The following is a 26,648-nucleotide window of genomic DNA, read 5'->3' as shown; positions in this document are numbered from 1 at the left end:
CATTGCATGCAGTTCTTGGTTCTCAGTGTTCCTCCTTATAAATACCACCCTCACCCGTTTCCTTTCAGCATCGCTTGATCTTTACCTAGTCCTCCCCAAAAGAAAAAGTGATACATAGTTTTGGTGAGTTCCAAAGATGTTTTCGGGTGTGTCTGGTCTGATCAACAGGGGGCACAAGATAAAAGGGACAGTGGTGTTGATGCGAAAGAATGTGTTGGACGTGAACAGCGTAACCAGTGTTGGGGGCGTTATTGGTCAAGGTCTCGACCTTCTTGGTTCCTCAGTCGATAATCTCACTTCCTTCTTGGGTCGATCCGTTTCTCTCCAACTCATCAGTGCCACCAAACCAGATGGTTCGTTTCTTCTTCTTCTCGTTCTTGTTCTTGTTCTTGTTCTTGTTTTCACTTCATATATATCAGTATATTTTTTTCTTGTATATCTTTAATGGAGTCCAAGAAAAGTGAAACGAAAAAACGGTGATTTTGGTTTCTTTTCTTTTTGGTCAGCCAACGGAAAGGGGAAGCTTGGAAAGGCTACCTTTTTGGAAGGTATCATCACTTCACTGCCAACTTTGGGAGCAGGCCAATCTGCATTCAAGATTCACTTTGACTGGGACGATGAGATGGGAATTCCTGGAGCATTTTACATCAAGAATTTCATGCAGACTGAGTTCTTTCTTGTGAGTTTGACTCTTGAAGACGTTCCAAACCATGGAAGCCTCCACTTTCTTTGCAACTCGTGGATATACAATGCCAAACACTTCAAAAATGATCGCATCTTCTTTGTCAACCAGGTCAAGTTATCAGTTTTAAGTTCTCAATAACTTTTCATGAAAAGATGAAGCTAACAATTTTATATATATTGCAGACATATCTTCCAAGTGAAACACCAGCTCCTCTGGTGAAGTACAGAGAAGACGAGTTAGTTAATTTGAGAGGAGATGGAACAGGAGAACGTAAAGAGTGGGAGAGGATCTATGACTATGATCTCTACAATGATTTAGGTGATCCAGATAAGGGTGAAAATCATGCGCGTCCTGTTCTTGGAGGCTCTGACACCTTGCCTTATCCTCGTAGGGGAAGAACTGGTAGAAGACCAACAAGGAAAGGTTTGGCTTCTATTTCTACACTTGATCATGCTGTAATAATGATCCTTAATATTTATGTTTTGCCGCTGATAAATTCTGGATTTTGATGAAACAGATCCAAAAAGTGAGAGTAGGAGCTCTGATATTTATCTGCCAAGGGATGAAGCTTTTGGACACTTGAAATCATCAGACTTTCTGACTTATGGGCTGAAATCCGTATCTCAGAATCTTCTTCCAGCATTGGAATCTACTTTTGATTTGAATTTCACACCCAATGAGTTTGATAGCTTTGATGATGTTCATAGCCTCTATTCAGGTGGAATTAAGCTGCCAACAGATGTAATTAGCAAGATAAGTCCATTACCCGTGCTCAAGGAAATCTTGAGAACTGATGGTGAACAGGCCCTTAAGTTTCCTCCTCCTAAAGTGATTCAAGGTATCTCTCATATTATATACTTGTATCTAAAATGGATCCGAAATGAATCTCTGAGTTACTCATATCTCACAATAGTTCTTTGTTATGACTTGAGCAGTGAGTAGGTCTGCATGGATGACTGATGAAGAATTTGCAAGAGAAATGCTTGCCGGTGTAAATCCAAACATGATTCGTGTTCTTCAGGTAAGCCTAATCAAGATTTTGTCATCATGAAAAATACAGCAAACTAAAAGGTTAGATTTTCTTAGTTTCTTATAATTATTCTATATTTACCATTGCAGGATTTCCCTCCACGAAGCAAGCTAGATAGCCAAGTCTACGGTGATCATACCAGTCAAATCACCAAAGAACACCTGGAGTGTAACTTAGAAGGGATCACTGTGGATGAGGTACATAATCGATATGGTATAAAATTGTGTTTCTAATTAAAGTTTAATTGATGGTTTTTTGAATGATATAACGAGCACACTATATTTGGTTAAAAAGGCAATTCAAAGCAAGAGACTGTTCATACTCGATCATCATGACTCGATCATGCCATATTTAAGGCGAATAAATGCAACATCCTCAAAGGCTTATGCTACCAGAACCATCCTTTTCCTGAAAAACGACCGAACTTTAAGGCCACTTGCCATAGAACTGAGTTTGCCACATCCTGGGGATGATAAATCAGGTGTTGTTAGTCAAGTTATTCTGCCTGCAGATGAAGGTGTTGAAAGTTCTATCTGGCTTCTGGCAAAGGCCTATGTAATAGTGAATGACTCCAGCTATCATCAACTAGTCAGCCACTGGTATAAATTTTCTCACCAAAATCACATAAAAACAATTCAATCCATATAGAATGATTATTAACATCTTTTCATGAATTATACAATAGGTTAAACACGCATGCAGTTATTGAGCCATTCGTGATAGCAACAAACAGGCATCTCAGTGTTGTTCATCCTATTTACAAACTCCTGCATCCTCACTATCGTGACACCATGAACATAAACTCCCTTGCTCGGGGATCTCTGGTCAACGACGGTGGAATTATAGAGAAAACCTTTTTATGGGGAAGGTATTCTATGGAAATGTCTGCTACCATTTACAAGGATTGGGTTTTCACAGATCAAGCATTGCCAGCTGATCTTATAAAAAGGTGATTCATTTTCATCCTGGTCTGGTTTATTGCTAACAAAAGCTGACAATTTAACATAATTAACCTCATGTTGTTATCTGTAAACTGTGATATAGAGGAATAGCAACTGAGGATCCAGAGTGCCCTCATGGTCTTCGTCTCATCATAGAGGACTACCCTTATGCTGTTGATGGACTTGAGATATGGGATGCTATCAAGACATGGGTTCACGAATATGTTTTCTTGTACTACAAATCAGATGACACACTCAGAGAAGACCCTGAGCTCCGAGCTTGGTGGAAGGAACTGGTAGAGGTGGGTCATGGTGACAAGAAGAACGAGCCATGGTGGCCGAAGATGCAGAGTCGTGAAGAGCTGGTTGAGGTTTGCACTATTGTGGTATGGACTGCTTCAGCACTTCATGCAGCTGTTAATTTTGGACAATACCCTTATGGAGGGTTAATCTTGAACCGTCCAACTCTGAGTAGGCGATTAATGCCTGAGAATGGTTCTGCTGAGTATGAGGAGCTGAAGAAGAGCCCTCAGAAGGCTCTGTTGAGGACTATCACACCGAAGTTTCAGACCCTTATTGATCTTTCTGTGATAGAAATCTTGTCAAGGCATGCTTCTGATGAGGTCTATCTGGGGGAGAGGGACAATCCAAATTGGACTTCTGACACAAGGGCCTTGGAGGCATTCAAAAGGTTTGGGAAGAAGCTCTCGGAAATTGAGAAGAAACTCTCGGAGAGAAACCATGATGAGAAACTGAGAAACCGCCATGGACCAGTTGAGATGCCTTATACTCTGCTCTTCCCTTCCAGTGATGAAGGGTTAACTTTCAGAGGAATTCCCAACAGCATCTCCATCTGAAGAGAAGGAATCTGAATCCTTCTTCCACCTCTGCATGTGGAAACCAAACCTACTTACTGTGTTGTTTAATAAAGTGTTTCGTGTTCGACCTTAATAAAAGCAAATGTGCTTGTAGAGTGTTTTCGAACAATAAAGCCAGAGTTACTGCTTCTTGCAGTATGGGTGGCTACTCTTGTAATCTGGAACAGAAGTAAAAGATGGGTTTCACAAAATCCATGATGTTTGGACTTCAAAGTTTGATGCATTAAGTGAATGTTCAAATTTTGCATAAGAAAGGTAAAATTAACAAAAAATTAAGGGGCATTCCGAGAATCGAACTCGGAACCTCTCACACCCAAAGCGAGAATCATACCACTAGACCAAATGCCCAGAGCTGATTATAGCTTTCCAAGACCGGAACTCGAGACTCAATATTTTATTTTCTTTATTATTTTGTTCAGGCTTTGCTTCTCGGTGGTAGGGATGACAACGGGGCGGGGGCGGGGGCGGGACGGGTTTCGCTATCCCATACCCATCTCCGCATAAAAAATTCATCCTCATCCCCATACCCAAATCCAACGGGTATCAAATTTTTTTCCCATCCCCATCCTCACTGGATAACGGGTATAATCTCGTACCCGTACCCGTGTTCTAACTACTTCAATATTAATTTTTATAAAAGAAAAAAAATTACAGTAAAGAAAACATAATATTATGAAATATTCAATATTAGGAGGATTTTCTTCGATGCCAAATACCTTAAAATAAATTATAATTGTTTACATTTTATATTAGAATACCAAATAAAATTTCATGTGAACCAAAACATTTATTAAATTTACAAACTACAACATTGATGAACTTAGTTGGTAAAATTAAAAAATATTTCAAAAAAATATAAAAGGAAAACAAATATTCAAATTAAAATATATTTTAAATGTTTGTTTACTTCAATTTTTTAAATTCTAATGAATCTATTTTTTATACACTAATAAAAGTTATAATATATCACTTGATCAAAATGACACAAAGAACAAATAATAAACATAATAATAAAAGGAAAACAAATATTTAAATTAAAATATATTTTAAATGTTTGTTTACTTCAATTTTTTAAATTATAATGAATCTCTTTTTTATACACTAATAAAAGTTATAATACATCACTTGATCAAAATGACACAAAGAACAAATAATAAACATAATAATAAAATTTTGACATAGATTTTGTATCTTTTGAACTTCAATATATGTTGGATAGTGACAAAAAAATATTCATAGCAATTACATTAAATTTTTATATTGTAGTAAATAAAAGTTATTTATACAATTAAAGTGAAAAAAATTACAGTATGATTAATAGTGAGTTATAAAATAACAAATAATTAGATAGAATATATCGAAATATTATTATACATGATGAAAATAAACAATAAATAAAAATATTAAAAAACTAACAAATGTGTGTTTTAGAAATAATTTGAGAGATTATCGAAAGAAATCGTACAAAGGAAATCAAATGTATAATTAAGGTATGATAAAATGAAAAATACCTTCGAGAACTAATTATTAAATTATGTTTGAAGTGGTTAAAATTAAATAGAAATATCATTAGTGACCAAAAAATTAGTCATTAAATTACAAATAAATTAGTAATTAAATTGGTCACTAAATCAAGTACCGATTCGATCATTGAATCGGTCACTAATTTAGTCATTGATTCAAACAATAAATCAACTACTACCACCAATGACGAAAAATAGTGACTGATATGGGTTACTGACTAAATCAGTCACCATTTCATGTTTTTCTTGTAGTGAATTATCATATACTATTCCTAAATATCATTATATATATATATATATATATATATATATATATATATATATATATATATATATATATATATATATATATATATAATTTTAACCACTTCAAACAGAATTTAAAGTGAAAAAATTATATTATGATTAATAATAAGTTATAAAATAAAAAATAATTAGATAGAATATATCAAAATATTATTCTACATGATGAAAATAAAAACAATAAATAAAAATATTAAAAAACTAACAAATGTGTGTTTTAGAAATAATTTGAGAGACTATCGAAAAAAAACAAATCAAATGTATAACTAAGGTATAATAAGACGAAAAATATCTTAGAGAATTAAGAAAACTTTTCAAATATCAACATATATACTTAATGGTTGAAAAATAACGAAAATTATTTTAATGAAACAAAAGAGTTCTTCAAATTAAACAAAAATTAATAATAATAATAAGTAAATAATTTTTTTTATATTACCCTAAATTGAGAGTATAAACATTCTCATGTGAAAGCAAAATTTATAATAAATAAAAATATTAAAAAATAATATAAATATTCAAATGTGAGGCATAAGTTTTTTTTAATTAACATACATCATTTTAACATAATTACATAAAGGTTATGATAAGATAAAAAATATATTGGAGATGAGAATGAGTTTCATGACAAATGAAATAATTAAAAGAAATAAAAAATAGAAAAAAAAAAAATATATATATATATATATATATGTATATATATATAGGGGTTACTTGATTAATTGTGAATATTTTAATAATTTAAACGAGAATGGAGATATGACGGGGACGGGTATTATGGCGGGTATATGTACATCCCCATACCCATCCCCATACCTAACTGAAAAAGTCGGGGATTCCCCATACCCATACCCATACCCAGTCAATGCGGGGATTCCCCGTCAAAACGGGGACGGGTTCGGACAATACCGACGGGGACGAGTTTATTTGCCATCTCTACTCGGTGGGAGTTAGTTGATCTAGGTTAACCAGCACGGGCCCATTTCAATTGCTTTATCCTCGCGTAAATGTATTTTTATTTATTTTTTGTTTGGGTAGTTCATCATGATACAATTTTGCATTCTCACATTAATCATCATAACTAGAAAAAAAATAAAAAATACAAAGGTTATAATTAGTATGGCCATATTTTTTATGATAAAGGAAAAAATTGACATAATTAAGAAAAATAGCTATACATTTTTTTTATCTATAGTTATCATAATGATTATTACAGTAAAAAAACATTTACCATAATATTGGAAATGCAATCTTAATAGAAAAAACTAAAAAATGGATGGAATAAGATAAATGTCCATTTAATTTTTCCTCACATACAGAATTTTATAATTTAAGAAAAGTTCAAATATACTAAGTTTGACATGTTCTCCGTTCATATTGTTTATACAATATTATATTTCAATATCGGAATTTAAATTTATTAATTTTTAATTTTATCGTTAGGATATATTTCTTAATTATTATTAAATATCAAAATATAAAATATCAAAATTATTACCCGATAATAATAATGATGTTAAAAATCGTGATTAGAATAACCGTGACATAGATATTTCTTTATTTAATTTGCTTTTATATTTAGCTGTTTTATTTTTATATTCAATTATTTTAGTTGTTGAATATTTAAGCATAAATTATCAATATTTATGTCTAAAAATTTAATACAAACTTTAAATATCTATCTTCTTGTTTGTATTGTCATATTTTATATTTGTTAAGTAGTCATTTATCTTGGGATGTATTAATAAGAATACAAAAGAAAAGATTATTTTCTGATTTGCATCACAATAGAATTATAAGAACACGAAATAAGATTATTTTCCGGTTTGCAATATGATAGATTTTTTTTTTTATTATTATTATTATGCAAACACAACTTTCACTATATTAATAACATATACAAGTACATTTAGTAACTTGAAATACATATTTAAACATAGACCAGTGATGAAGGAATTATATTCCATCTATATCACATTTATTTTCCTTATTTAAAAGCTGGAAATTTCACCACCACCATCCAAACCTTAGATAGAGATACTGTTGGGTATTCCTCTGAAGGTCAATCCCTCCTCACTAGAAGGAAAGAGTAGAGTGTAAGGCATTTTAGCTGGCCCTGTGCGGTTTCTCAATGTCTCATCATTGTTCTTCTGCACAAGCTTTTGTTCGATCTCTGCAAGCTTCTTCCCGAACCTCTTAAAGGCCTCCAATGGCCCAGCATCAGAAGTCCAAAAGTCACCACCATCTCTCTCTCCAAGGTAGAACTCATCAGATGCATGCCTTGACAATATCTCTATAACTGTAAGGTCAATCAGGGTCTCTTTCTTCGCAGTTATAGTTCTCAAAAACTCCTTCTCCGGATTCTTAGCCAGCGCATCATACGCAGCAGAACCTTTCTCAGGCATGAATCTTCTGCTAATAGTTGGCCTGTTCAGGATCAAACCACCATATGGATATTGTCCGAAGTTCACAGCTGCATGAAGGGCTGAAGAAATCCAAATGAGGGTGGTGGAGACTTCAACCAACTCTCCACGTGTTTGCATCTTTGGCCACCATGCCTTATCTTTCAAATCACCATGACCCACCTGAACAAGTTCTTTCCACCACGCTTGGAGTTCAGGGTCCTTTTGAAGTGCCTCATCTGATTTGTAGTAGAATGCAACATACTCTTCCACCCAGGATTTGATGGCATCCCATATCTCCAACCCATCAGAAGCATAAGGATAATCCTCAATCAAAAGCTTAACACCGTGTGGAGCAGATGGATCTTTAACTGCAACTCCTCTGACCACCCAAATAACATTCATTAGCATCACAATTATATAAATCCTGAGACCTTCTTTTGCAGAAGATACAATACTAACTTTTTGAAATCCTGTAAAAGATTACTCACCTCTTGACAAGATCATTGGGTAGTGCTTGATCAACGAAAGACCAGTCCTTGTAAATCACAGCAGACATTTCCAGAGAGTACCTACCCCATAAGAATGTTTTCTCTATAATACCATCTGCGTTGACCAAGGACTTGCGGGCAAGTGAATTAATGTTCATGGTGTCACGGTAGTGAGGGAACAGGAGTTTGTAAACAGGGTGAACCACACTCAATTGCCTGTTTGTTGCTATGACGAAAGGCTCAACGACTGCATGAGTGCTTAGCCTGTCATCCATGTTATTATGTGAATGTCATTTTATTCATAAATACATTAACAAAATTAACTGCATGGATCTCATTGTGATTTGAAAATATCATACCAATGGCTAACGATTTGATGGTAGCACGAATCATTCACAACAACATAAGCCTTTGCCAGTAACCAAATGTAAGCTTCAACTCCCTCGTATTGAGGCACATAAACTTCACTGAGAGGACCAAACTCGTCACCCTGTCCATGTGGCTTACTTAACTCAATGGCCAATGGTGTCAATGTCCCGTCATCTTTCAAGAAAAATATGGTTCTTGTAGCATAAGTCTGTGTGGTAGATGAATTGATCTTCCTCAGATATGGGATCAGATAGTCATGGTGATCTAAGATGAACAACTTATTGTTCTCGATAGCCTGTTCAACCAAGTATAATTAATTAATTTCTATTCACCAGATTCAAATAAAGAAAATTAGAAACCAAACATACACAAAGCAATTGCAGAAACAATTGGATACTCATATCATCATTACCTGCTCAACAGTGAGTCCGCCTAATTGAGGCTCCAAATGCTCTTTAGTTATTATAGAGGTATGATCACCAAAGGCTTGAGTGTCTAGCTTGCTACGTGGTGGGAATTCCTAGAACAAATTTAACACCCAATGAGTAATCTCAAATTTGTCAGGAAAATCCAACCTTTTTGGTTACATGTAGCTTTTAACCAATCAACTTTGAAATTAAGCTTACCTTAAGAATCTTAATGACATTAGGATTGACTCCAGCAATGGTTTCTCTTGCAAATTCAGCATCAGTCATCCATGCAGACTTATCCACTGCATCAAATAAGAATAGTTCAAAAGTCCATCCACGTGATTGAATGTTGAATGAAAAATAGGAGTACGTTGCTAATAAAGATGTGATTTTTCTTCTTATTCAACACGTGCAACATACCTTGCATGACTTTAGGTGGTGGATACTTGAGGAACTGTTCACCATCAGATCGAAAAATTTCCTTGACAATTGGTATAGGAGCGTATTTGCTGAGAAAGCTGGTAGGCAATGTAACTCCACCGTCATAGAGCTTGTGCACTTCAGCGAAACTATCAAACTCAAGGCTCAAAATATTTCCATCGAACGCATCGGTCAACACTGGTAACACATCTTGGGACACAGATTTCAATGCATAAGCAAGAAAATCGGATGACTTCAAGTGACCAAATGCTTCATCTCTTGGAAGGTAAACAAAGTCACTGGGCTTCTCACTGGCAGGATCTGTTAAGCCAAACACATTATATATGTTAACATCCTAGGAGAGTAATTGCTGTAATGAAAGAACACCCTTAACCCATCAAGTTATGCCAAAGCAAAAAGCATGAAAAGTGTATATATTAGAATAGAAATGAATAAGTGGATAACCTTTTCTGGTTTTGCCTCTTCCAGTTCTTCCTCTACGAGGGTATGGTAAGACAGAACCTCCAAGAACAGGGCGAGCATAGGCGTCACTTTTATCTGGGTTGCCCAAGTCATTGTAGACATCATAATCATAAATCCTATCATATTCCTGTCGTTCTCCAGTTCCATCGCCTCTTACAACCTTCAATTCATCTTCTCTGTACTTCACAAGTGGGGCTGGTGTGTCGCCAGGAAGATACGTCTGCATTATTGTATGATCAATAACTTAGTTTTTTTTTTATCTATGTGGTGTCTTAAAGATGAAAAACAAGAAGAAAGAATTATATGAAGTAGCTTACGTTGTTGGCAAAGAAAATGCGAGGTGTTTTGTATTTAGTATTATTGTAAACCCAGGAGTTGCATACGAAGTGAATGGTTCCGTGGTTAGGAATGTCTTCAAGAGTGAAAGACTTGAGGTAGAACTCATTCGTCATGAAGTTCTTAATGTAAAATGCTCCAGGAATTCCGAAGTCACTGTCCCATTCAATGTTAACATCGTATGCTTCTTCTCTCGCACCCAAGGTTGGCAGAGATATCTGCCCCCTTAACTTTGTAGCAGTTCCAACTTTTCCTTTTCCTTGTCCTATCAAATTTCACACAAAATTTAACATTTTCGAATTCATTCTCACATCAATCTTACAACAAAAATTACAAAACCAAATAAATATACTTATACTTTATTGTACGTGGCATGTATCTATATCCTTCGGCCAATAAAAGTATTCAATCGTTTTAACATAATTATCTTAACAATGCGATCATCCAGCATTATTAAATGAAAGTTCAAAAGATGTTAAGGAAGTTGTTGTTTAGAGTGTGTGAGAAGATATAGAAAAGAAGAAGAAGTGAAGTAAGTAGTTACCATCAGCCTTGGTGGAACTGATGAGCTGAATGGAGATGGAGGTAGCGAAAGCTGTAGCAGCGTCGAGTAAACTTCCGGCGAAATCCAAGGCGCTGTCAATAACGTTGGTAGGGTTGAGGATGCTGTTGATGTCCAACACATTCTTTCGCATAAGCACCACAGTACCCTTAATCTTCTGCTTATTGTTTCCGAATATCCCTCCGATTAGCGACATCTTTTCAACTTCTTCTTTTTTTCAACCAAACACTCTTCTTCTGATTAATATGAACAACACAACCAAATACTCCTTCCTATTTATACACATCCACGTCCAACTCTCTAACATACCAAAACATGTGTTTCATTTTTTAGTCTTTTCCCCATTCAAATCATGATTAAGCCATGTGGCGGACCTAACCACCATATCATAAACCAGTTTAACATTATTAATTGTTCTTTTATCTTTTCCCAACTCGACTCTATTACTCTTAATATTATACTAATTAATCAATCTCCTCGTTAATCTACAATACTGTTCGCTTTTATTCCGTCTATGTAGAAAGATAATCCCAAAAGGACCATCATTACCGGTGGGAATCATTTCTACCCTTACACAACTTGCTGTTCAAGATTTTTTTTTTTTTTTTTAAGTCCAATCTAATCGAAAAATATTTTAATATCAATTCAGATTGGATCTTCTATTTTTCTTTTTACTCAAAATCTCGATGCAAATCAATAACTATTATTAACTTATGCACAAATTTTAACAAAGATTATTTGCTGTCAATTATTGATCAGTTTTAATAGTATTTTGTTTGTACACAAGCTGATAACCAGTTTTATGTGTTATATCATACATGGTTTAGGCTATAACTGGATAAGGTGTATTGATAATAGTTTATCTTTGCTGTAATTTTGTATTGAGGCACGTGTTTTATTATAACTATTTCAAGTTATTTATTATCTTATTATAATTACGTGTAGACTATTTTGGTCATATATGTATGCCTATTAAAATATTTTGGTAATTTTTGTGAACTTTTAATATGATTTTTTTCTTAATTTATTGAAGGAGTTATTGGTAAGATAAAATATTATTTTGTTTCGCGACATCTAATAGTTTCACATTATTTACGAATCAAGGTCAAAGACAATTTAAAAACATCTTACTTTTCAATTTTTTGAGAAATTTTTTAAAGATAAGATCATGTTAAAAATCTAATTTCTAAAACTGACAATACATGGAATGTGATGATTGACCCTAAACTCTAAACCATGATAGAATATTATTTCAACGGACTTGAAATTTGAACAATATTTATTTTTATAATTTCAAATCTTAAATTTTATGTATTATATTTGATATTCTAGTATATCCCAAAGGAAGGGAGCTATTAGAAGATTTATCTCTTAACCTTACATATGTTGCAAATAGTTTATTAATCTTTTAAAAAGAAAAATAGAAAATAAGACTTATAGACTAGTTCTCTTATATATATTTTTTTTTAATTTTTTTAACTTATTTACACTATAATTCTAATTGATAAAAAAATATGTTTATTTGATTTAGAATTATTTTTAAATAAATTTATTCAAACATGTATATTATATTTAATTAAACTATCAAAATTATACACTTAATGAAAATTTAAGAAATCAAACCTTTTTTATTTAATAGTAGTAAACTTTAATTTTTCAATAACGAAAAATCTTATTTGTGTTGATATCCACGTCTATCTTTTTCAATCCGATTAAGAAAATTAAGCAACTAATTTCAAAAAGAATTATAATTTTATCCTCTCATTAGATTAGATGTTGATGAAGATGTCTAGCTTTCAATTTAATTAGGAAAATTCAACTGATTTCAAAGAATTATAGTCTATTGTTTCATTTAGGATTGACCTAGATCTAAGCTGAATGGATAACAATTGAGGAGATCCAAAGGTTGAGGAAGTTCAACCAATTTAGGAAACTATAAAGAAGAAGAAAGACTTGATTAATTACTTTCCTAAATAAATTATTTTATTAATTTTTCGACCGTAATAAATCATAGTATAAATTTTCAAAGTCCGATACTTTTAAAGTATCAAATTTATGATATTTTTATTTTTAAAATAATTGTAATAACGCACATATATTGAGTTAGTTAGGCTTTAATTTAATTAACAATATATTTCAAAGTATGTGAGTTAGTTTTAGATTTTATTAGAGTAATAATTGGTTTAAGTTGATAAATAGAAAAGGAAGTGAGCTTAATTAGTGACTCAAAGATGTGTAAATAATGAATATGTTTCTTTTTATTACAACACACAAATTTCTTCCCTCTTCATATTGGAAATTAAAACACACACAAAAGAAATTTTTATTTCTAATTCTTATCATTCTATCTTTGTTGAGTTGAGAATCTTTCTGAAACATCATTTGTTTCCGTATAACATGTGATTATCACAATTAAAAAATAGATAAATGATTTTTAACAACTTTATTTTATACCATAAAGTAACATCTTCTAAGTAACTTCTCATTTTTCTATTTTTTCATTTATTTATATTCCAAAACCATTTAGAAGATGACATATTAGATTATAAGAGAGAGTCGTCAAAATATCATTCTCCTAAAAAATAACACAACAAATACATGGGATAAGAAAATAGACCACTTTTATTCTTAACTATTTTCTAGATCCATATAATTTGTTTCTTTATTCTTAAATTTTAATATTTTCTTCTACAAGTCCCCATGCATATCTAGGTTGTTCAATGAAAAATGATTTTTGTGTAATGGTGTCTTTAAAATTTTGAGGATGTCAAATGTATACTAAAATTGGAAAGTATTGTCTTTATTTGCGATGGGTTTGAAGTTATTTGCGATGTATCTAATATAGCTTAGATTAGGATTCTTGAAGTGATCCCCTCTTTTTCTTTGACCTCTATTTTCATTAAGATACAAGGTAAAGAAAAATAACTATATTTCTAACTAGGTGTTGAATTATGATTTGTATGTAAAATTTATGAATCAAATTATATAATTTCATTGAAATATTTAAATTGGATTTTTTTTCTATTGACGTTGATGAATTATGATTTAATTGCGATCATTGTATAAGATTTATTCTTCAACTTTTGCAATGGATGAATCGGAAGTGGAGTATGTTATATGATATGACATGACATAAATGGATTTGCTAAGGTGGATTGATGCTATATGCTTAAATTTTAGTTAAGGACATGTTAAATAAAGTTGTTTCAAAAATGATTTTAATAAGTTCAAATTTAATCATTAAAAAAATTTCAAATTATCAGTGAAATTTTATCGATAAAAAAGATGTCAATGAATATATGTTCTAATTTATAATATCATCTTTCTTTACTCTCTCCTAATGAATAGTTTCAAAATTATGACACTCTAAAATAATGTTTTTTTTTCAATATATATATATATATATATATATATATATATATATATATATATATATATATATATATATATATATATATATATATAATGGTATAATACTTTTATTTTGTTTTTAATGATTCCTTGTATATACTACAAAGTTTCAATACAAGACACGTGCGAAAGAAAGCATATTCAAAACAAGACATACAAAATAAAAAATAAAAAGATATATTTTATGTATATAATTAAATTATAGTATTTTGCTTTTACATTTTTTTATTAGTTATAATGTAAAATTATATTAAAATTAAATGACATAATAAAAATAATGTGGAAGATCAATCGTGACTAATACATCTCTTGTATGGTCTTGCAAGAATTTGGATTTTCTACTGGTTTTTCTATCTTATTTTTCTGTTGTGTCTTCAAAATACACTGGTGGTTCATTAATTTTAAAAATTTAAAATATATTAAAGTTATCTTTAAAATATCAAAACAATGTGTTTTTTAATACTTAGCAGAAGACCGCACAAAAAAAATTCAGTAGAAAAATCATACTCCTTTTAAAATTTTTGATTTTCTTTATCTCTATTTTAGGTTTCTCTCAATTTATGAATATGATATATATTAAAGAATGGTGTATGAATAAGATACTCATCATCAATATTACATCCCGTTATTATAATAATAATTATATTTATTACAACATCTTATCATCATTACTGATTCTAAGCACTCATATCTTTAGTTATTAATTCTAACATCATGACTATTAATAGTTTCGTCATTATTACTGCCTTTAATACGATTTATCATTATTATGTTACTATCGTAATGCTTAGTTTTGTCTTATTTAATTATTCTCTTATCGTATTTGTATATGTTAATCAAGAACCCAATTCAAATTACTTTGGAATGAATAAGAAAATTGTGAATCTGGAATTGAGTCCTTTACAATGTTCATGAGTTAAGTACTATTAATAGGTTGGCGTTTAATTAAATATAAGGTCCACCATGTGGCATGATCATATATGGAAAACATCTCCCGTATGAATGAGCAAAAGCATTAATTTCTTAAATTATTATTTTAATTATATTATATAATTGACAAATTATTAGTTCTAAATTAAAATTTTATAAATAAACTAATTCATGAAAGTAAGAGTATTTAATTAAATATTTATTAAGTGCTTCGGATTATATATGTTTTGATATTCAACCTTTAGAAGTTATATTAAATATGCGTTTGGATTGCAGTTAGAAAAATTAAATTTAGTTAACTAAAGCTAAAAATTTCATTTAATGAAAAAAAAAATATAATTTTGTTTTAAAAGCAGTCCACACTTAGAATTAATAAAACAGAATAAAAATTTGTCAAATATTATTTGCGATTCTCGATATAAAGTAAATTTATGTTTGAACTCTTAAACTCAAAACTAAACACACACTAAAAGGTTAAATATACGTATTTATATAAAAGTTTTTCCCTCTCTTATGACCTCTGATCTTTTTTTTGACTGGTTTTGCCCTTCTTCATGTATTTCTTTTAGCATGATTTATCTTGAAGGTTGATCAATGGAGTAATTTACCAAAAATAATTTAAGAAGCATAGAGACCTACAATTATTCACTAGTACAAAAATACATATTTTCTGTTAATGATTTTTTGAAAATTTTATTTTTTTATTTGGAAAATATTTGTAAATTTTATTATGAATAATGATTAATTTCGTTAAAAATATTTACAAATTTTATAATTTTAAAAAATTATTTATTAAAGAATTATTTGATAATTAAAAATTAAAAAATATATAAAAGTTATTCTTTCTTTCGAATTTTATAAAAAAATTATAAGAAAAATCTTATAAAATATAAAATATCCTAGTGATTCCTTTCTATAATTTTAGTAAAACAACGTTAGGGGCGTTAATTGAATTTTATTATTGTTTTAATTAAAAGACAAAATATGCTTTTTGATTTTCCTAAAAGATGAATATATCTATACATATGAAAACAGAACCAGATATATTAAATATGATTTTTCATTATTTATGAATATTAAAAATTATTGTATTTAATAATTTATTAGGGGTAAAGTGGTTATACATATATGGTGACACAGCGCAAGGTGTCTGTTTGGGTGTGACTTTACTTTACGTGGCTCACCGTCAATGAATTCTGTACCTGCCACCCATTATTAATATTATTTCTCACCATGGATAATTCAAAGATTTAAAACGTTTAAACAAATATAAAATTTAATCCTTAATTTTTAAATGATAAATTAATATTATCATTGCGAACTCTCCTAAACATATTTTATAATAACTACTACAATAATTTGAAGATGATCTCTTATAAAATTGTTAGTATCGACGTTGAGTTGTCAATGATATTACTACTACTATTTAATTATTATTATTATATATCTCACGTGGTGTTTACATCTGATTTTAAAATATCTTAGAAAATAGGCTGAAAGCATCGACGTCGAGATTAAAAAATAGAGATAAAAACACAGTGGACTTGTAAGCTTTTTGTGGGCCCACCATTTATCCTTTTTTTCTAATCACGTTTTATTTTATTTTTAAGTATATATATCAATCGTTCATTTAAGAAGTTGATTTGGTAAAACATTTTTTTAATAAAAATAAAAACAAGTTTTAAATAGTTTGGGTTAAATATATTTTTAGTTCTTGTATTTTAGTGAATTTTAAAATTAATTTCTTTTTAAAATTTTATATCAATTTAATTTGTTATCTTTAGAAATATATAAATTAGTCTTTCTTATCAAATTTTGTTAAGTTTATTTGACATTTTAAACGTATTTTATGATAATATTTAATTTAACATTGAAGCAAAAATGTGTCAAACGGTGTAAACAATTCAAATACTATCATGAAATGCGCTTGAAACATCAAATAAACTTAATAAAATTTGGTGGTTAAAAGAACTAAATTTATGTATTTTTAAATATGAATGATCAAACGATTTGAAGAGAAACTAATTACAAATTTCACTCAAAACTTGAAGGACTAAAGACATATTTAACTTAATACATTTTTTTATCTTTAACTTTTAGTAAAAATTATAATTAGTTATTTTTGAAAATCTTGAATCAATTTAGTCTATCTTCTTTAGAAATGTATGAATTTATTCTTTAAAACAAATCTTTTTAAGTTTACTTGGTTTAAACTACTTAAAATATTATAATGAAATATAAATCCACACATTTATAATCAGAGACTAAATTAATTTAAAATTAAAAAAAAATTCTAATTTTTAGTAAAAATTAAAAAACTAAAAACATATTTAATCTGAAAGTAAACCAATAATATATATTAAAAGTGTAAAAAAAAGTATATCGATGTCTTCAATCGTTCACCCATGTTTTACTTTAAGAAATAAAATATAATTTTTTATTATAAGAACTTTTATATTCAAAAGATTAATGAATTCAAATAAATTGAATACTAAAATAATATATTTTTTGTTATTGTTAATGGTGATGTTAAGCTACATATCCATACATAAATGATTCAGATTCTTTAATAATGGATGAGTCCAACACATTGTTGCGTAGACATGGCGAATAAAATATTATGAAGTGAGTTAGTTTGAAAATTGTGATTGGTGAAGAAGAAACATGACAGTGAAGGTGCGTGCAACGACAAAGTAGAAGGTACCTATTGAGAAATTAGGGATAAAGTACAATAATAAACCTAACACGTGTTACGCTGTCAATGGGAGACCATTGCAAAAAGACAACTATGGACCCATCACGTGATGTTCTTATTATCATATTGCTTGTCAAAACTCGTGACATTCGTGTCTATATTTTATTATATTGTTACCACCAAACATATTATATTATTATTATATTCACCCTCGTGCTCCATGCTTAATTTTTATTTATTTATTTATTCACCGTTATTCTATTATTTAGTTATATAAACTTCGTCCGTATCAACAAATATTTTCTATAATTCTTGTGTCACATACACTACACTTTTATTATTTAATAAGGATTATATGTATACATAAGAGACTAAGAAGTAATAAAATACACTAATTAACGTATTTATTGTATTTTTTACGTAGGAAGGGAGGGATACTATATTGACATCTCTTAAAACAATGCAATTTCGTTTATATTTAAATATGAAACAAAGAATATTGTATTTTTTTTAATTTTGTTGAAGATAAAAATATAATATGTTAAGAGTGATCAATTAAGTCATAAGATGGAAAGTACGGTTAAATTTTAAAAAGATTTTTTCATAATAATTATCGGTAGGACAGAGGTGTGACAAATTGTGGATGAGAAGTTATTATATAAATAAAAAATATACTTTACACTTTTTTAAACAAAAATATTTATTTCACAGGTCATTATGATAACATATTTAAATAAAAAATAATAATTAAAATACTATTTTATGAAATTGTTGAATAGATTTATTTCTTTTTATTATTAACATCAAGTTCATATATATATATATATATATATATATTTTTTTTTTTCTTTTCTTCTAGAATATTGAAATCGCAACTTTAAATCTAATATGTATTCAAATAAAGCATGCCGAATTTGCTTTACGGATGCATTCACATCCATAATTCTTAACTTTGTCGACATTCATTTACTTTTACCTTTCAAAAGGCACGGATTCATATTTTCTAAAACATTTTATTTTTACTCATCTAGTATTAATTTATATTATATTTATTATATACTAGTGAATATATATATATATATATATATATATATATATATATATACTTTTTTATTATAATACAAATTTTATTAAATTATCAAATACTTTTCATAAAAATGTAACTATAAAAATAAATATTTTTTTTATTTTATAAATGATTGTTTTATTATGAGTAATTATTTGAATTTAAAAAAATAATCATTAAAAAGATAAAAATAAAAAAATATTTTTGAAGTTTTTTTTTTTAAATTAAAATAATAGTTACTAAAGAAATAAAATTGAAAGAAGATTGTGTATATCAAGACAAATCTGTTTATTAACATTATAAATGATATTAAAATGTATTTGACTTCTTTATCATATTATATATATATATATATATATATATATATATATATATATATATAAAATTTTAACTTCAATTTCTTTTTCAAAATAAAGAATAAGAAATTGGTGTTAATATATATATGTGATAATAAAATTCTATATTGTGTTTTGTTTTTAACTTTTTATATTATGTTAATCTGGTTTTTATTAATGTTTGAGTTTTTTAACCAATGTGTTAATTTATTGGCATTAAAAATATGTATGCTTTATAAAAAAAGAATAAATTTTTAAAATAAAGTATCAAAATAAGATATTAAAACGTAATATGATAAAATAAATAAAATGAAGTTAAATAATTAAAATATTAATGGTATTATATAGAAGAAAGCAAATATACGACTGTTGTGAGATGCTGCTTTTTTGTTGTTTTAGTGAAACACCGTAGATAGAAAGTGTTTATTTAATAAAGGTTTTTTACCTTTTAATTCATATACTAATATATAAAAGTGTATATATATATATATATATATATAACCTTTATATTTAAATAATATTTTTTAATTAAAATAATTATTTCATTAAATTTAATTTTGAAATAAGTTTTTTAACTTAACTATTTTTTATTTAACTGTTTTTTTAAATTTAATTATTTTTAATCTAAAATAATTATCTATAATAAAAACTTAATTATAAAATAAATAAAAATTATTTACTACAAAGTTATAATATATATATATATATATAATTGTAGTAAGAGTAATTTTATTATTTTTTATTATTATAAAAAAAATTAAACGACACATGATTACATTTTACTGGTACATATAAAATAATTTTTTACTGAAAATAAATTTTAAATACCAATTTTTAAATATATATATATATATATATATATATATAATTGTACTTAAAAATTAAAAAATAATTTATCATATAAAATTATTTTAATTCTTAAGAACTTCTTCTGAGAATTCTAAAATTCAATTTACAATTAAATGTATACAAATTTCTTTCATATCAAGTATGTTTTCTGTCTTTATACTTTTATTGTCTTCTCACTCAACAATAAATGATAAAATGCAACTGAAAAAGATTTAATAATTCATTCTTACTATAAAATGTCAATAAAAGTAGCATTTTTTTAGAATAAAAACTTTGTAATAAAATAGAAATATTTCCTCGCATTATCAAAATAAAAATATTTTGTATTAAAATAGTAATATTCGTATTAAAATTTGATGATCCAAATTAAATCCTTCAATCGATTTGATTATAATTTGATTTAGTTTGTCACATAAAAAAAATCGTTTATTTGATTTTTGTTGACATCCATATGTGTTCGATTTGATTTTATCCTAACATTAATTATTAAAATATTATTTAATTTATTAAAAACATTTAAAACAACACGTATAATCAATATTATTATTTTTTATATTTATTTTTTTATTCAATTATTATTTAATATTTTTATTATTATAACTAGCGAACACACATATGTATCCGTATTTTTTAATTTTTATAAGATCAATAATATTTATTTTTAGAACATATATAATAAATTTTAAAATAGTTGTTAAATAAAATAACTGTTAAAGAAAAGTTTTTAGAATAATGTTCAAAATAAAAAAATTTAAAAAAATGGTTAAAAAAATAATTATAAAATAAATAATTTTTAAAATAATAATTAAGCGTAAAATTGAAAAATAAAAAATGGACATGAAAAGAAGAATCCTCTTTATATATTGTTATATATTTATTTCTTAATATTTGATCTAGTAAAAATGAAATATATAGTGTTGATGTTAAATACTTAATAATATTTAAAAAATATATTTAATATATATTTAGAAAAAATAAAATAAAAAAATAATATATGCATTTTTTAACATAAATGAAAATATGATAAAAAAAAATTTCAAAATATATGAATAGAAATTTATAATCAACCTCCCACATCCTATTTTCAATTTATGTTTACATTTGATATTTTTCGTTGTAAATGTATGTAATAAGAAGAAACCATTTGCTTTGAATACTTTTTTAAAAGACGCACGTTTTTCTGCTGCATTTAAGATGTGTGTATTATTTGACTAATAATTAAAATGTTATTTTGAAAAGAGAGTTTTTTCTTTAATGGATGGTCTTTTCGCATAGTATTATTATAGTTAACTAATATAGTAGAGAGGATATTACAAAAATTATATTAAAGTTATTAAAAATATTATAAATAAATATAATTAGAAAAATATAAGTTTTATTATGTCATTATTGTGTAATAAAAATACTTCATACCTTTTTTTAAATTAGAAAATAAAAATATTTTAATTTTTATTCAAAAATTCTAATTACAATTATACGATATAAACTCCCTTTATTTATGTGACTAGATTTTTCAGAAAATAGGAACTAAAAAAATAGTTAAAAAAATAGTTAATGTCCGATGAAACAACATATATCAACCAAAAATTCGTAATCGGATATTTGTGTATAAAATTTATAATGGATAAAAAAATAATATTTGTGGATAATGAATATTAATATTTTTTATATTTGCATATAAATAAGGTAGGTTTGAATATCATAGAAATATCGTATATGTAAGTATATGTAAGTACTTTATTAATTATATTCTAATTTAAATTAAAAAATAATAAAATATTAATATATTAATTTTAAATATTTATCGATTAATTTAAGAATATAATTATTATTTCTTTTGTAAAGTGTTATTTAATATTATTTAAATGATTATTTAATTTTTATTTAAATTTTGTGAATGTTATATATTATATTTTATTTAAATTTATGGTTAAAATATGATAATATAAATATTTTAATTTTTTTTAATATCTGAAAATACCGTAATATTAAATATGAGTATCCCCGTAACAAATGCCACATAGATATAAATATGAATTAAAAATGAATATTTATTGAGTAGATATATAAAATAAAAAATAACTACTACCACCGATATCCTATTTGCCGATTGATATCCTCAGATGAAGCGAACGGAGTTCGGTTCCTGTAACAGTGTAAAGACAAACACAGGAAGACGAAGCATATATTAAATGCAGTGTCAAAGGGTTGTGGTCAAAAAGTAAAATAAAATATATAACATGAAGAATATAAAAACTATTTAATAATGTGAAGTATTAAAATAATCACTTGAAAACATACGGGTACTGTACTTGGTGATCAGTAAAGAAAAACCTGTTACTTGGTTAGATTTCATAGCTGAGGTTGTTGTCTATAAATAGGAGCATGGTGGTTGCTGTTGTCCACACCGAGAAGAAGAAGAGGAAGAAGAGTAGTGTTTGTTGAAAGTAAGAATCAAAGAAAATGTTGGGAATCCTGGGAGGCAACAAGGGTCACAAGATAAAGGGAAGTTTGGTGATTATGCGAAAGAATGTGTTGGATATCAACAGCCTCACAAGCGTTAAGGGTGTCGTCGGAACAGGAATCAACATCATCGGTGGTGTGGTTGATACTGTCACTGCTTTTGCTTCTCACATCTCCATTCAGCTCATTAGTGCAACTAAAGCTGATGGTAATAATCACTTCTTTGAATTAGGCAATTGCTTTGTTTTAAAGAGTTTAAATCTGTTTTACTATTATTTTATGTCTTAACAATGATTAGTGAAGGATACACAAAGTAGATTAAATTTTGTGTGTATGTGACATGATAGGACATGGGAATGGAAAGGTTGGAAAGTCTACAAATTTGAGAGGACAAGTATCATTGCCAACCTTGGGAGCCGGAGAAGATGCATATGATGTTCATTTTGAATGGGACAGTGATTTTGGAATTCCTGGTGCATTTTACATTAAAAACTTCATGCAAGTTGAGTTTTATCTCAAGTCCTTAACACTCGAGGACATTCCCAATCATGGAACCATTCACTTTGTATGTAACTCGTGGGTTTACAATTCCAAAGTCTACAAAACTGATCGCATTTTCTTTGCCAACAACGTAAGCTACTTCATATGACTGTTTCTTGTTCTTCATCGTTAAAACACGGCATGGACTAAAAAAACTAAGTCATTAATTTTATAACAATGCAGACATATCTTCCTGGTGAGACACCAGCACCACTTGTGAAGTACAGAGAAGAAGAATTGAAGAATGTAAGAGGGGATGGAACTGGAGAACGACAGGAATGGGACAGGATTTATGACTATGATGTCTACAATGACTTGGGCAACCCAGATAAAGGTGAAGCCTACGCTCGCCCTGTTCTTGGAGGTTCTACCTTACCTTACCCTCGTAGAGGAAGAACTGGAAGAGGCAAAACTAGAAAAGGTTACCCACTTTATTCATTTTTTTTTTTGTTGTTGTTGTAATGCATATATTCTTCATGTTTTTGTTTGTCACTCTCCTAGGATGTTAACATATGTAATATGTGTTTGTCTTAACAGATCCTAACAGTGAGAAAACCAGCGACTTTGTTTACCTTCCAAGAGATGAAGCGTTTGGTCACTTGAAGTCATCCGATTTTCTGACTTATGGATTGAAATCTGTAGCCCAAGATGTGTTGCCTGTATTGACTGATGCCTTTGATGGAAATGTTTTGAGCCTTGAGTTTGATAATTTCGCTGAAGTGCGCAAGCTTTATGAAGGTGGAATTACATTGCCCACAAACTTTCTTAGCAAGATCTCTCCTCTACCTGTCATTAAGGAAATTCTTCGAACGGATGGTGAACAGTTTCTTAAGTATCCACCACCTAAAGTCATGCAAGGTATGCTACATACTTTCATTATGCACAAAAGTTTCATCAGTGTATTCCTATTTTTTATTCAACATTCAGTCACTTGAATTGCTCTTATTTGGCATATAGTGGATAAGTCTGCATGGATGACCGATGAGGAATTTGCAAGGGAAACCATTGCTGGTGTTAATCCTAACGTGATTAAGATTCTTGAGGTAAGCTTAATTTCAAAGTTGATTGGTAACAAACTACATGCAGCTAAAAAGTTTGCTTTTCAAATTAAGATTGTTGACCTCATCCACCACATGTTAAATTGTCCCAGGAGTTTCCACCACAAAGCAAGCTAGATACTCAAGCCTATGGTGATCATACTTCCATAATAACAAAAGAACATTTGGAGCCTAAGTTAGGTGGGCTCACTGTTGAGCAGGTAATGATACGAGCATCAAGTTTCAAATTAAAATGATGTCACTGCTATGTTCTTGCAATCATTTCATAACTACTCTTGTTCTTTCATTTTTTTTTTTCCTCTAATGTCATTCGATTGACCAACAATCAAATTAAACAGGCTATTCATGGCAAGAAGTTGTTCATTTTGGATCACCATGACTATCTCATTCCATATTTGAGGAGAATAAATCAAACCACCACAAAGACTTATGCCACAAGAACCATATTTTTCTTGAAAAGCGATGGAACTTTGACACCATTAGCCATTGAGTTGAGTAAGCCGCATCCTCAAGGCGACAACCATGGTCCTGTTAGTGAAGTCTATGTTCCTGTGTACGAGGGTGTTGAAGCTTACATTTGGCTACTGGCAAAGGCTTATGTCGTTGTGAATGACTCGTGCTACCATCAACTTGTTAGCCACTGGTATGATATTGTTAACTCTCGCAATGAGATTCATGCAATTAAACTTGTCAATGCATCTACGTATGAATGATTAATGCTTTATAACTTGAATGGCAGGCTAAACACTCATGCAGTTGTTGAACCATTCGTCATAGCAACAAACAGGCAACTGAGTGTGGTTCACCCTGTTTACAAACTCTTGTTTCCTCACTACCGTGACACCATGAACATCAATTCACTTGCCCGCAAGGCCTTGGTCAATGCAGATGGTATTATAGAGAAAACGTTCTTATGGGGTAGATACGCTTTGGAACTATCTGCTGTGATATATAAGGATTGGTCTCTCCACGATCAAGCATTACCTAATGATCTACTCAAGAGGTAAGTAATTTAGTAAAACATGTATTACTTCAAAATTCGACAATCTAAATTCATATAACTCTGTGCAGAGGAGTTGCAGTTAAGGATTCATCTGCTCCCCACGGTGTTAAGCTTTTGATTGAGGATTATCCTTATGCTTCTGATGGGTTGGAGATATGGGATGCCATAAAGTCATGGGTGGAAGAGTATGTTGCATTCTACTACAAATCAGATGAGGCACTTCAAAAGGACCCTGAACTCCAAGCTTGGTGGAAAGAACTTGTTCAGGTGGGTCATGGTGATTTGAAAGATAAGGCATGGTGGCCAAAGATGCATACTCGTGAAGATTTGGTTGAAGTCTCTACTACCCTGATATGGATAGCTTCAGCTCTTCATGCAGCTGTTAACTTCGGACAATATCCATATGGTGGTTTAATCCTTAACCGACCAACTATTAGCAGAAGATTCATGCCTGAAAAAGGGTCTGCTGAGTATGTTGCATTGGGTAAGAACCCTGAGAAGGAGTTTTTGAGAACTATTACTGGAAAGAAAGAGACCCTGATTGACCTTACAATCATAGAAATCTTGTCAAGGCACACATCTGATGAGTTCTACCTGGGAGAGAGAGATGGTGGTGACTATTGGACTTCTGATGCTGGGCCATTGGAGGCCTTTAAGAGGTTTGGGAAGAAACTTGCAGAGATTGAACAAAAGCTTGTACAGAAGAACAACAATGAGTCTCTGAGAAACCGCACTGGACCCGCTAAAATGCCTTATACTCTGCTCTATCCTTCAAGTGAGGAAGGCTTAACTTTCAGAGGAATTCCCAACAGTATCTCCATCTGAGGCTCTATGGTTTCTGCAGGATTGCGTTTGTTTTCAATAAATGCCAAATAGAAGAAATTTGATTTCTTCGTCACTTGTGTATGGCTAAGTTATGTATCTCCACTGCTTGAAAGTTCTCGTGTGTTTGTTATTAATGAAGAATTTGTGTTTGTACTTTGTATGATTGTGAGAATATAATAAAATAAAGGGTTAAATATCTTAATTTTGTTATCTTATTTAAAACGAATTTTGAAATTAGTTCATTTTAAAATTTTGAACCAATTTAGTCTTTCATCTTTTGAATTACGTGAATTTAGTCATTTTAATTAAATTTTGGTAGGTTTATTTGATGTTTTGTACGCATTTCAATATTGTATTTGAGTTATTTATACTGTTTGACACATATTTACTTTAATTTCGTACACATTTCAAAAAATTAAAGAATAAATTGATCCAAAATTTTAAAATAAACCGATTTCGAGATTCATAAAAAGTTAAAAAAAGAAAATCATATTTAAGCCTAAAATAGAATCAGGTACCGTGCTTAAATCTACTTGCATTACAAAATGCATATCTTAATCGGAAGGTTAATAACTAGATTCTTAATTTTTGTATTACGGAGTAGATGTTAATATGTGAAGTTTTTTTTTTTCACTTATCC

At 29.2% G+C, this 26,648-nt stretch overlaps 3 protein-coding genes and 1 non-coding gene across 4 annotated transcripts; 2 read left to right on the top strand and 2 right to left on the bottom strand.

Moving 5' to 3' along the window:
• The first annotated feature begins 44 nt into the window (after positions 1 to 44).
• LOC114185546 (seed linoleate 9S-lipoxygenase-3) lies at positions 45 to 3,747 on the top strand. Its single transcript, XM_028073340.2, has 9 exons — positions 45 to 353; positions 507 to 793; positions 868 to 1,108; positions 1,203 to 1,523; positions 1,621 to 1,706; positions 1,805 to 1,912; positions 2,010 to 2,314; positions 2,401 to 2,664; positions 2,760 to 3,747. Exons 1-9 carry the CDS (start codon positions 137 to 139, stop codon positions 3,511 to 3,513), a joined length of 2,583 nt encoding a protein of 860 aa, XP_027929141.1. The 5' UTR covers positions 45 to 136; the 3' UTR covers positions 3,514 to 3,747.
• A 63-nt stretch (positions 3,748 to 3,810) lies between these two features.
• TRNAP-UGG (transfer RNA proline (anticodon UGG)) lies at positions 3,811 to 3,882 on the bottom strand. Its single transcript has one exon. It is a non-coding gene; the product is annotated as a tRNA-Pro (tRNA).
• Positions 3,883 to 7,174: 3,292 nt separating this feature from the next.
• On the bottom strand, positions 7,175 to 11,114 carry LOC114184430 (linoleate 9S-lipoxygenase-like). Its single transcript, XM_085673035.1, has 9 exons — positions 10,816 to 11,114; positions 10,253 to 10,536; positions 9,918 to 10,155; positions 9,453 to 9,773; positions 9,249 to 9,334; positions 9,035 to 9,142; positions 8,613 to 8,917; positions 8,254 to 8,517; positions 7,175 to 8,144 (listed from the first exon to the last, which is right to left on the bottom strand). The coding sequence occupies exons 1-9, from the start codon at positions 11,027 to 11,029 to the stop codon at positions 7,388 to 7,390; spliced, it is 2,577 nt and encodes an 858-aa protein (XP_085529161.1). The 5' UTR covers positions 11,030 to 11,114; the 3' UTR covers positions 7,175 to 7,387.
• Positions 11,115 to 22,509: 11,395 nt separating this feature from the next.
• On the top strand, positions 22,510 to 26,210 carry LOC114185686 (linoleate 9S-lipoxygenase). The gene is made up of 9 exons (XM_028073557.2): positions 22,510 to 22,790; positions 22,930 to 23,213; positions 23,306 to 23,543; positions 23,660 to 23,980; positions 24,080 to 24,165; positions 24,273 to 24,380; positions 24,519 to 24,823; positions 24,920 to 25,183; positions 25,252 to 26,210. The coding sequence occupies exons 1-9, from the start codon at positions 22,583 to 22,585 to the stop codon at positions 26,006 to 26,008; spliced, it is 2,571 nt and encodes an 856-aa protein (XP_027929358.1). The 5' UTR covers positions 22,510 to 22,582; the 3' UTR covers positions 26,009 to 26,210.
• The last annotated feature ends 438 nt before the right edge of the window (positions 26,211 to 26,648 follow it).

The sequence above is a fragment of the Vigna unguiculata genome, chromosome 5 (genome assembly GCF_037176805.1).
Source record: "Vigna unguiculata cultivar grain cowpea cultivar isolate G323 ecotype 2 chromosome 5, ASM3717680v1, whole genome shotgun sequence".
In the NCBI taxonomy this organism is placed as follows: Eukaryota; Viridiplantae; Streptophyta; class Magnoliopsida; order Fabales; family Fabaceae; genus Vigna; species Vigna unguiculata.
Note: the sequence above shows the minus strand (reverse complement) of the source record. Positions and strands in the feature narration are given on the sequence as shown.

Excerpts from the sequence above, each read along its gene's own strand:
- LOC114185686 (XM_028073557.2), top strand. The coding sequence starts at position 22,583 with ATGTTGGGAATCCTGGGAGGCAACAAGGGTCACAAGATAAAGGGAAGT. Across the intron at positions 24,824-24,919 it reads CATCAACTTGTTAGCCACTG|GCTAAACACTCATGCAGTTG; the intron begins GTATGATATTGT and ends CTTGAATGGCAG. Across the intron at positions 25,184-25,251 it reads CCTAATGATCTACTCAAGAG|AGGAGTTGCAGTTAAGGATT; the intron begins GTAAGTAATTTA and ends AACTCTGTGCAG.
- LOC114184430 (XM_085673035.1), bottom strand. The coding sequence starts at position 11,029 with ATGTCGCTAATCGGAGGGATATTCGGAAACAATAAGCAGAAGATTAAG. Across the intron at positions 10,537-10,815 it reads CAGTTCCACCAAGGCTGATG|GACAAGGAAAAGGAAAAGTT; the intron begins GTAACTACTTAC and ends GAAATTTGATAG. Across the intron at positions 9,143-9,248 it reads ATGTCATTAAGATTCTTAAG|GAATTCCCACCACGTAGCAA; the intron begins GTAAGCTTAATT and ends AATTTGTTCTAG.
- LOC114185546 (XM_028073340.2), top strand. The coding sequence starts at position 137 with ATGTTTTCGGGTGTGTCTGGTCTGATCAACAGGGGGCACAAGATAAAA. Across the intron at positions 794-867 it reads GCATCTTCTTTGTCAACCAG|ACATATCTTCCAAGTGAAAC; the intron begins GTCAAGTTATCA and ends TATATATTGCAG. Across the intron at positions 1,707-1,804 it reads ACATGATTCGTGTTCTTCAG|GATTTCCCTCCACGAAGCAA; the intron begins GTAAGCCTAATC and ends TTACCATTGCAG.